The sequence below is a fragment of the Cucurbita maxima genome, unplaced genomic scaffold, assembly GCF_002738345.1.
Source record: "Cucurbita maxima cultivar Rimu unplaced genomic scaffold, Cmax_1.0 Cma_Scf00018, whole genome shotgun sequence".
Lineage (NCBI taxonomy): Eukaryota > Viridiplantae > Streptophyta > Magnoliopsida > Cucurbitales > Cucurbitaceae > Cucurbita > Cucurbita maxima.
The window spans coordinates 319863-330958 of NW_019272034.1; the positions used below are offsets into that span (position 1 = coordinate 319863).

General features: G+C 37.1%; 3 protein-coding genes across 6 annotated transcripts in view; 2 read left to right on the forward strand and 1 right to left on the reverse strand.

The window, feature by feature from the left end:
* Window positions 1-1217: 1217 nt before the first annotated feature.
* On the forward strand, window positions 1218-2567 carry LOC111492715 (dof zinc finger protein DOF1.7-like). Its single transcript, XM_023142134.1, has one exon. The coding sequence runs from the start codon at window positions 1674-1676 to the stop codon at window positions 2310-2312; it is 639 nt and encodes a 212-aa protein (XP_022997902.1). The 5' UTR covers window positions 1218-1673; the 3' UTR covers window positions 2313-2567.
* A 1269-nt stretch (window positions 2568-3836) lies between these two features.
* On the reverse strand, window positions 3837-7525 carry LOC111492714 (glutamate receptor 2.7-like). Its single transcript, XM_023142133.1, has 5 exons — window positions 7154-7525; window positions 5740-7070; window positions 5346-5655; window positions 4858-5252; window positions 3837-4455 (listed from the first exon to the last, which is right to left on the reverse strand). The coding sequence occupies exons 1-5, from the start codon at window positions 7413-7415 to the stop codon at window positions 4009-4011; spliced, it is 2745 nt and encodes a 914-aa protein (XP_022997901.1). The 5' UTR covers window positions 7416-7525; the 3' UTR covers window positions 3837-4008.
* A 1000-nt stretch (window positions 7526-8525) lies between these two features.
* Window positions 8526-11096, forward strand: part of LOC111492713 (dentin sialophosphoprotein) — a 10328-nt gene continuing 7757 nt past the window's right edge. For 2 of the 4 annotated variants that reach the window (XM_023142129.1, XM_023142130.1), the window contains exon 1: window positions 8526-9005. In XM_023142129.1, coding sequence (XP_022997897.1) covers window positions 8640-9005 — 366 coding nt within the window. In that variant the 5' untranslated portion in view covers window positions 8526-8639. The remainder of the gene's footprint in view (window positions 9006-11096) is intronic. The other 2 variants (XM_023142131.1, XM_023142132.1) reach the window with 2 other exon arrangements.

Consider the following 11096-nt stretch of genomic DNA (forward strand, 5'->3'; position numbering starts at 1 on the left):
TGATTCTCGACTCCGCGGCTCAGCCTATCTTTTCAAGCTGCAGAAATGAGCCGCCATAATATAAATCATTTAAAATTTTTATTTACTCTTTTAATAATTATGGGATGCAAAATTAAAATAATTCTATCATTTTTCTTTAAATTTTACCATTTAAAAAAAGTGTGACGATTTTATTGAATAATTCTTTTTAAACTCTTTTCTTCGTCTTCTTATGTAATATTAATAATTTAAAAAATAAATTAACCTAAATTTTATTATACCAAAAAAATTTCCCTTAATTTTTTTTTGTTCCTAATAGAAAAAAAAGTCAACCTTAAAAAGTGTTCATCCTACCAACCATCTAAATTTTAGACTATTGTCTTGATTATTGAGAAAATAAATAAACTACAATAATTACATTTTTATTATCCATTAAAATTTTGTACTCAAATAACCCTTTAACCATATATATTATATAAAAAAATATGAAAAAGAAGATTTAAAATTTTAAAATATTAAGATAATAAAGTAAATAATTATATTAAATTTAAATTTTGGAAATGGTAAATGATATTATTTTTTTTTGGTGTTATCTCCAACTTTCAATTTTCAACCTATAAAATTAAATTTAAAAATTAAAAATTGCATGTCGAACACTTAAGCGGAGCTTGTTGGTCACCTGTTCCTATTTAAGAATTAAATAAATTAATAAAGAACATCTTAAATAAGAACGGGTGACCAATAAGCTCCGCTTAAGTATTCGACATACCATTTTCAATTTTTAAATTTAATTTTAAAAACGTCGAATTTGTTGAAAATTAAAGTTCAAGATAATAATAATAAAAAAATACCATTTACAATTTTCAAAATCAAAATTTAATATAAAATAAAATAAAACGTTTTTGTTTACTGTGGGAATAGGTGAAAAAAGTGGCGTTAGGTCGGTTGTGTATTTGACAAAAGTCTTCCATTCATGGAAAATCTCATCAAGATTTTGGAATAAAAGAATTAAGCCTTTTTTATTTTATTTTATTTTATTGTCTCTCCCTAAAGTTCCTCGAAATTATTATTCTAAAATATCAAATAATAATAAATATATATTTGGGTTATTTTTTTAATAAACAATTATGGCAGTATGGTGGAGAGTGTAGAACAAACAAGCTTAGAGAGAGAAACCAACAGATTCCACATTCCACTTTACAGAGAGAAAATAATTTATTTTTTTAATTAAAAAAAAAAGGCTTTAATCCATCGTCTCTTTATATATGTCGACTGCTCGTCTCTTTCACGCGGATATCTCAACGTATTTCCTCCTCGCCGGCATAGTTTCTGTCACCGGCGATCTTCCTTTTTTCCGACTGCAAAATCTCACAGAAACCAAAACATACAAACCCAGTTGAGGTTTTTGTGCTTTTCTTCTGAAAAGTTTCAGGCTTGTCCATTCATTTGCTTTTTGGAAGCATGAAAGCTACGGCTTGGAGCTCTTTTTAAACCACTTTTGTCGGATTTCCCCCCTCTTTTTGCTCTGTTTTAGTCTCTGTTTTTTCTTACAACAAAATCTCCGAACCCTTTTTCAGTTCCCCATCTTTGATCACCGAAACTTCTTCTCGGAAACTGAACCCAAGTTCTTTTTTCTTTTTCTCGCGAAAATTTTGATTTTGTGCTCTGTTTTTTTGTTTCTGGGTAACCAAACAATGCAAGACCCATCAACTTTTCCGATGATTAAACCTCAATTTCCCGAACAAGAGCAGCTTAAATGCCCTCGATGTGATTCTACAAACACCAAATTTTGTTATTACAATAACTATAATCTTTCTCAGCCTCGTCACTTTTGTAAGAATTGCCGTCGGTACTGGACCAAAGGCGGCGCTCTGCGGAACATCCCTGTCGGCGGAGGAAGCCGTAAAAACGCCAAGCGACCGGCGGTGTCGACCACCGTCAAGCGTCCGCCTTCGTCCTCATCTTCGTCTTCTTCGGGATCGATGCGGAACCCGATTACGGGTCCGGATCATAACCCCATCCGTGGCTATGGCGGCGGGTTGGAAATTCCGGGGAGCTTCAGCTCGCTGCTGGCGTCAAATGGGCAATATGGGAATCTCTTGGAGGGTATGGATCCGAATCAACCGGAGATGAAAATGATGGAATTGGGGGGATTTTCAGAGAATTTGATTTCTGGGTCTGGCCGGAAATCTGCAGCGGAGGAACAGAGCGGCTGCGTGCCGGAGAATTATTTGGGTATGTTGCAGAACGGCGATTCTAGTTGTTGGACCGGCGGTGGCAGCAATGGATGGCCTGATCTTGCCATTTTCACACCAGGGTCAAGTTACCAGTAAACAGAGACGAAAAATCCGCCATTTTGTATGGAATTAAAGCTTCTGTTTGTTTGATTATGGAACATTAGAATCAAGGTGGAACAGACACATTACAAGACCACCTCAACCATTGAACAAATTCTACACAGGTAAAATCAAAGTCTTGTTCTTGTGTGTTTTTTTGTCTTTTATTATTATTTTTTCAATTTAAATTTGATGTGGTCTGATGTTTTATGAATGAAGAGATGGAGAAGAAGATAATTTCCACAACAATCACTTCACATTTTAAATTGCAAAATTACTCTTTGAAATCTCTTAATTAGGGACTAAGTTGTGTGAAAATACATTTAAGGGTCTCATCAAAGCAATGAAAACAAAAGGATAAGGTTTAAATTTATTTAAAATGGTCCAAAAATAATGATATTAATGACAAGTTTGGATAAATAGTACTACCAAATGAGGTGGCAATGGATGTGATGTTTGCATTTGTTCTTGCGTTATATTTGGATTGATAAATACATTTTAATTTATAAATTTATGTGACATGTATTTAAACTCGTGAAATTGAATTGTTCTAAGATTCCGTGCACCTTAACTATAGTTTTGCCATGACAACCTTGATCAAATGTGTAAGATAGGTGAGAAGTGGCGGTAACACACAATAACCAATTCTAGAATGGTCACTGTATTTAGTTTTTAATAAAACGGATAATTGTCTCGTAAAGTTAGTCAATGTACATGCAAGCCGTTTCAAACTCTTAACATATGCTAAAAACAAAAAATAAAAAATAATAAAACGGATAATTGTCTCGTAAAGTTTTTAAGTAGACACGTAATTATTTAATTATTTAATATGAGAATGGACCATTTTTCCTATCGTTTTCTTTTTGGGAATAGGGTTGCAAATCAATCAATGTGTTTAAAACTTTGATGTGGAAGAGTTGAATTATAGGCGCACACTCGGTCCACGCTTCTCATCTTCATTGATTGTCCATCTCTAAAGTCAACATCAATTCTATTTTCAAATTTTATGGAGTTTTTAGGTCTCGTATTTATGGATATTATTATGTGTTACGTTTGTATTAGTAGTAAAAATCTCTCACGTTCTTCGTAATCTCCTCATTAGATAAAAGTTCATGTTCTAATATACACATGTTAAAATTCATGATTTCGTTCGTGTACATTTTTTGAGCGGTTGATACTGTGAATTTAGTTTATAGAATTTAGATAATCAAAGTGGACCAAGTGTGGTGCTGTGTGCCCTTTGACTTTGAATTATTGACCCATTTAATTTCTTTGACTATGGTCACCTAAAGTTTATATATTTAATTATTAATCAAATGGAAAATTCCATGATGTTTGATTGTTCGTGGGAGTAAATTACTCGTTTAAAAGATAAGATTTATTGAATTCTTTTGATGAAATGTACATTAAGTTTTTATCACACACCAACTGTGAAATGATGTGATGAACAATGAGTCGTGATGAATATTGATACGACGATGTCTTTATACTGCAACTTATTTATTATTATTAATCGTATGTTTATATTTTCATAAATCGAAGAGTATCTTAAACAACTTAAACAACTTGTACATATTTCAACTAATTTCAAGAAACAAAGTGAATTGTTATTGACCAAATTATGTGATGGTTGAGGAGTTGCACACAGACCACCATGGAAATCATCAAAGTTACAAGGTGGAAGTCCTCCATTTCAGTAGTTTGAATCACAGGAGGGGCTGGGATGAGCTTCCCGGCTTTCATCTCGGCTTTCGTCTCGGTTTTCATCTCGGTTTTGGTTTTCGTCTTGAGAATTCCTTCTAAACGCGGGTGAAGTGTGGTCTTTCTGGTCGAAATTTTTCATGAGAAGAAGAATCCTTTTCCACATTGAGTCAGTGGAAAGGTTGAAGTCATGTCTGCGTTCATGGACAAATCTGGCCAGGGCTATAATGACGGCAGATAAAGATACAGCTCCTGAAAGAAGAAACAACCCCCAAAAGCTTTCAAGCCCAATTGTGGTGGAAATCAAGCTATTGGGGTCAGGGCTGCTGATATTGCTTTTAAACCATTTGTTTTCAATCTCTTGCAGAACTCCATTCTCCATTATATTAAGTATTCCATTCGAAACATCGCGTCCGAGTTGAGACCCCTTGGGAAAGACCTACATTCATAAACCTCACGGTTGAAATGACCGACTATTCTTACGAAACACCCACATGAGTCTTCCTGTAGTAGGGAGAGGTCTCTACACCCTTACAAGGAATGTTCCGTTCCTCTTCTCTAACCAATGTGAGATTTCACAATCCACCCCCCTTGGGAACCCAACGTCTTCGCTGGCACACTGGTGTGTGACTTTGATACCATTTGTAATACCTAAAGCCTTCCACTAGCAGATATTGTTCTCTTTGAGCTTTCCCTTAAGGGTTTAAAATGCGTCTACTAAGGAGAATTTTTCACACCCTTATATAAGGAATGTTTCGTTCCCCTCTCCGACCCATGTGGGATCTCACACTATCACTCTCTTCGAACCAACATGAAAGACAAAGGACGGTTTCACACTTACATAGCCAAAGCCGTTTGATTTCATCATGGGACCAACGATGGTGCAGTTGGTGCAATATGTTGTAGTAAGATCCTTGAGATAAGGGACTTCGTCAAAGGCAGCAGCTATGGTTCCATTTAAGAACAATGATCCACAATGTGCCATATTGTTATAAATTACAAGCTTGGATTGATCAAAACCTTCAGTTATGAGCAATTCATGAACAAAAGAACCTTTTGGGTATCCAACATTCACCTTCTTCTCCTTCAATCGGTTCATATCATTAAACGTTGGCTCAAGCTTTTGAACCGTGAGTAGCGATGTGAGACTGGCGGTGTAGCTTTGAGTTAATATGAGCACCACAAACAGCCATACTATTACCACAAATCTAGCCAAGTTGCTCTCCACCTTCTCCCCTGTTGCATATAGAGAAGGCATTTAGGGAACCATCAACCAAAACATAACCAAAATGAGATAGATATCAAAGCTACAAGGACAGAACAGATTACTTTGAGCATACACCATGGTTGAGAAAGCAAACCAGAAGCTTGTCCCGATTTCGTGCGAAGGAGGACCTCGAAAATCTTCGTTGATTCGATGCTCAAGAGTCCAGATAACCAGTCCAATGAACACAAAAAAGAAACCACTTGTCAACCAAAGTTCCAATGTTAAAGGCTTCAAGAACAGCCAAGCTTTTTTGTTGTTATCTCGATATAGTACGACCATCGACACGCTAGCTTCCGAGTATGGCAATGTGAAGTCGACATACAAGGATCGGTTTTCTCTAATCGATATGTCTCCCACGACTGCGTCGTATTCCTGTTCAAGAACAATGCACAGTTAAAGCAAATGAAAAAGAACATTCGTTTTGAGTACAAAATATCGAAGAGTTTAGGTTCAAACCCCACGGTGCACTTGGTTGATCAAGTCATCATAGCTACCGGCCATTACTCCGACATCATTTGCATACCGAATGTATTCATAATTAAGAGCGTATGGTAATGTTTCGACAACAGCTTCGAAGATATCAATGCTGTACCCTGTTTTCTTAGTATTTGAACTCAATGGGTCCGTTATCTCTCGAATGAACTTACTGACCCCAGATTTAACAGGTATTCCAATTCTCAGCTTCTTTTCATTTATAGGGGACACCCAACCTTTTGGGAAACTGGAAGAATCCCCTGGCCATACGATACGGCTGAGATTAGCAGCTGCAGTGTTTGAGCTCATTTTCGTGGAGTTTAATGTTTGTGTCAGTCCATTTTCCGGCGTCCAGAATCCAACCGCTGTAATGTTCTTTTGATGATTGATGTTTATAATCTCGTAAGCTGATGATTTCAATTGCCCTTCAACCATCCTGAAGTCTCCTGCAATCCCTTTGAAATGTGTCTTAGACAATGCCTCCGACAACCTTGGACCATTCCGAGAGACACCGAGATTGTCGAGATCTGTAGATTTGCCCGAAACAACGTTTGACTTCTTGATGATGAACTCTGTGGTTCCAACCCTCTCCACTGCCTTGGCGAGAGCGAAGGTAGCATCGTAAGCTCGTAACCCAAATATATTGAGTTCAGAGATTTCCTTTTCGAAGCCTCTTCTCCATCGCCGTTGAAAATCTTCGAGTTTTTCTGTTTTGGGAATGTAAGTTCTTACAGCCAAAGCTCCACTCATGGCTTCCATGGCGGAATCATCAATTTGAGAGAGGAAATTACTCATCCCGTCGGTTATAATCCAAATATAACCAGAACCCATCATCCCAATCTCCTTAGCCATGGCGAAAACTCGGGAACCAAGCTCCGGCGACATATGAACAACGAAAACCCTCGTTTGCATCGTCATTAATCTGTAGAGCTGTTTGGCGATTCTGTCATCAGACGCCGATTGAGGAATCGCCGTCTCGTCGGCGACCCGAGTGTTGACTTCTCTAAGAGCGTCTCTCATGGAGGGAAGAATCCCCTCGCCGTATTGATCGTCGGAGTGAATTAGCACCGCCTGTCGCCAATTGAACGTTTTGAAAATGGAGGCGATGGGTTTTACTTGCAATGAATCGATTTGGGTCGCTCGGAAAAAATAAGGATTCCGACGAGAGCTCAGAGATTGCATTGTCGTTGTGGCGGAGAATGAAATTATGGGTACGTGAGATTTCTGCCCGAGAACCGCCATGAAAGCTGCTTGAGATGAACTCTGTGGCCCAACAATGGCTTCCACTTCTTCCTTCTTTATTAACTCTAAAGCTGTTTAGTTAAGAAAAACAGATTAAAACCAAAACTTCGGGAAAAACTATGAATCATAACGTGGTACGGAATTAAGTTAAAACCTGCAGCAGTAGCTTCAAGGTCGTCTCCCATGGAGTTTTTCGGAAACAGAGTCAAGCGGGTCTTGTAATTTTTATGAAATTCATAGAAATCCGAGAGAGCTATATCCATAAAACTCAACCCCATTTTCCCAATCAATGAACTGGAATCAAGAACAACTCCCACCTTCACTTTAACTGCGTCGTCATCCGCCATGGCCGAGAAAGCTCGAAGGCCGAAACAGAGTGCGAGGAGGAAGAAGAAGAAGACGGTAGACTTTTCCATTGCAGAGCTGAGGAAACCTTCAAAAGGGTTTTAATGTGGTGAGTTGACAAACAAATTTATGAATATGGAATTAGAATTGGTCGAATCCGAGCTGAACATTGCAACCAAATGGTATTGCTTAGTACTTTACCAGAAATTTAATTACTTCAACCCTCAACCCTATGAAGCTCAAATTTTCGGATTTAAAATTAATATCTGACTAATTTGATTTAATTTTCATTTCGTTGTTTGAATTTTAATATCGTATTCGCTTTGTTTTTAATTGGTCTTTAAAATAAGAAGTTTTAAAGTATTGGCCACGCAAGCCAATACTTGGGCTGCTGATATGTCAACAACGATTTGTTTGGTTGGTAGCTGACCCTTTCAATGGGTTTTGTCGTCTGAGTCAAATTCTTAAGAAAGTGTGCCATATTCATAATTCTTTGTTTTCTATGGCCAAATTTATAATTATTCTTTCTGCCATTAATTTTCTCGTTGAATTATTCCATGCATTCTAAATTTTAAAAAAATTACACATTCATGTATGTTTGCTTTTTTATTTTAAACTTTTTAAATCTTAGTTTGTTAATTCTACTTTTGTGTATTAGTTAATATAAGAAAATTATAATTTCTAGTCTTAACATATTTTCGAAAAAATACCAAGTTTTACCGTATTAAAAAGCTACACCCCTTGAATGTTTTCTTTGACTATTTTGTCCCTTATGAAGTTTTAAATTTACAAAATACCCAATTGAAAAAAAAAAACAAGAATAAAATTTTAGTAATTTCAAATTTTATTCAAGCAACTAATTTATGAAATAACAATAGGTATTATTGCTTTTTTAAATAAGGATATATTTGGAATTACAATTTAACAGTTTTATCTTTTAGCTTTAAAATTTTTTTAAATCTATCTATCTGATAGAAAAATAAATTTAAAAACGTTGTTGCCAAAGATTTATTAGATGGAAAAATGATAAAAGTTGGAGGTATTATTAGATATTTTATAAAGTAGAAATTATAGTTTATTTTGGGCTGGTAGGGCGTTACGAACAGGCCCATAAAACGTTGATCCGAAATACGGCCCTCCCGGAGATAGTGTAGTTGCAAAAAAGTCCCCATAACTCCTTGAATTAAAGAGAGGACCAAAAACAACACGGAAATCTGAGAGGCAAATTGAAATTGTTCCTGTGTTCCATCTGGGTCCCAAAACCTGGTTCGGCACCTGCATCTCTCTTCCTCACAATGTATGGCGGCCCATCCAAGCTCGCTCGGGCCGGCGGCGGCGCTGGCCGCGGAGCCAGCGGAAAGCGGCCGCCCTCCTCTTTTCCTCTACCACCTGCTCACCGCCCCTCCGGCCGTCTCTCTCTCGGCGGCGGAGGCGCCGGTTCTGGCGCAAATCCTCGGAATCGAACCTCCACCGCAGCCAAATCCGAAGCCCCTCAATCCGTCGAGGAGAATTTCAGTCTCGTTACCGGTAACAATCCTTTGGCTTTTGCTATGATAATTCGGTTGGCTCCCGACTTGATCGAAGAGATCAAGCGGGTTGAGTCGCAGGGAGGAACTCCGAGAATCAAGTTTGATGCGAATGCCAAGAATTCTAGTGGTAATGTAAGTTTTCTGTAATACTTGTTCTTTACTTTAGTCATCCACATCATGGGATAATGAAGATTTTTTTTTTTTTAAAGATTATTTGAACTGTGTTAAGTATTTCAAATACGCTGTCGAATATGTGCACAAGTAGCTTATGTGGATTATGCTTCTATTCGCTATTTGTTGGATTTTCCCTGTGGAATCTCTATGTGCAACCGCTACGTCTTTACATATATTTTTGTCTAGATGGTCTTATTTAGTTGGAATTTATCGCCAATTTGAGCATTGCTATAATCTATTCTTTTGTAACATTATTGTGTTTACCTTTTTTATTTTGCAACAGTTAGCTATGGTCTGAATTGGTGAGTCTGAATACTGTGAGGTCAAGGGTTAGATTACCCAATTGAGTAGAAACATAGAAAACCATGTAAGTACGAAAAATATCAGTAGGAATAGTTTATCAGATATATCAGCTTTTATGTGTCTATGATAATATAGGTTTTTCATGAGGATATTGGAGTTCGTGTCCCAACTGACAATTGGGGCATGGCCAATTTAAAAGTTTCAAGCTGGAGATCTACACTTGATAATACTTGCTGCATTTATAACCTAAATTTTGAGCATTTTTTTTCTTATTTTGGTAGACATGATTATTTAATGAATTGTGAAAGTGCTGCAATTGATGAGGTGTCAGTTGTATTCTTACAATGTGCACAACATGCTTATAAAGAATATGCAATTTATGATGAATTTAATAGGAATTAGAGTGAAAGAGGTAAGTTGAAGGGGAAAACTCTAATTCTCTCTGTGTTTACTGGGGAGCTTTATCTTGAGAATATTGCTATCTCTAGGATCTGTTGAAATCCCCCATAAACCAGAAGTTTATTTATTTATTTTACTATTAATTTTTTAAAATAAACTTTAGCACGATAAGTTATTGGTATAATTTGAAAAGATTTCCAACAGGAGGGATAATAAATATTAAGGCGTGATACCAATAGGAGGAAGAGTAAGTGTCCTATTGTGATTCTAGTAGGAAAAGGTAGGTATATCAGGCGTTCTACAATTATATAAAAACAGACTAACAACCCAAGATTTCCCTGACATCCGTTGTTATTTTTTTTATTGAATACTCCATCATTTGTGGATACCAAAAAGTACTTGATGCCATATGAGCAAGTTAAAAATAGTTGGATATAGTATAAAAGGAATACTCTTCTATATTTCTTCCAAAATCTTCACATCCAAGAAAGAGAGATGTTAGATTGCATACTCTAGGTTTTGGTGATGTTGCTGAACTCTCTAGGATCTACCCTTTTTTCTCGACATCCTGATTCTTCTGTTTGTTAGCAGATGTGGAGATAAGTGGAGCTAGGAGTTGTTCCTATATTTATGTGAAAATGGGATGAAACACATCCTATACCTTACTTGCAAAGTGCTATGCTGTTTTCATTTTATCAATGAGTTTTTATCATACAAAAATCTCTCTTTTGATTTGCTTTTTTTTTTTTTTTGGAAGAAAGATATTTACTAGTTTGCTATAGGCTTCTCATTCTGCATCCCAAGAAAATTATTATTATTTTTATTGGAAATAGTCTTCATCTCTATAGGACAATATTTAAGGAGTAGAGGTCTGATCCTGTACAAAAAATGAAGAAATCATGTAAAGGCTATCCACGCCTTGTGCAGTTAAAAGAAAGGAATACATATAAAATTATATTAAGGATGCATAAACATGAAACCGTTGGTCTATGTTGCCATCTAGTCTTGATCATCTCCAATTGTGCATATTCAAATTTAAATAGTTGTCTTCTCTCCTCAATCTCTATCATGTGCATTTTTCTTTCTATTGATTAGAAGGGTCTAAAAGTCTAGAGGAATTGCCTCTTTCGGCAATTTTCTTTTATCACTTTACCCTTCCAATGAATAGCTGGGAAGGTGATAACAATCAGTGTAAAGGCTGAATACGAACAATGCTGAATTTTCTTCCTGTTCTACCCCCCCCCCCCCCCCCCCCCCCCCCCCCCCCCCCCCCCCCCCCCCCCCCCCCCCCCCCCCCCCCCCCCCCCCCCCCCCCCCCCCCCCCCCCCCCCCCCCCCCCCCCCCCCC

Excerpts from the sequence above, each read along its gene's own strand:
- LOC111492714 (XM_023142133.1), bottom strand. The coding sequence starts at position 7,415 with ATGGAAAAGTCTACCGTCTTCTTCTTCTTCCTCCTCGCACTCTGTTTC. Across the intron at positions 5,656-5,739 it reads TCAACCAAGTGCACCGTGGG|GAATACGACGCAGTCGTGGG; the intron begins GTTTGAACCTAA and ends GTTCTTGAACAG. Across the intron at positions 5,253-5,345 it reads AACCATGGTGTATGCTCAAA|GGGAGAAGGTGGAGAGCAAC; the intron begins GTAATCTGTTCT and ends TATATGCAACAG.
- LOC111492715 (XM_023142134.1), top strand. The coding sequence starts at position 1,674 with ATGCAAGACCCATCAACTTTTCCGATGATTAAACCTCAATTTCCCGAA.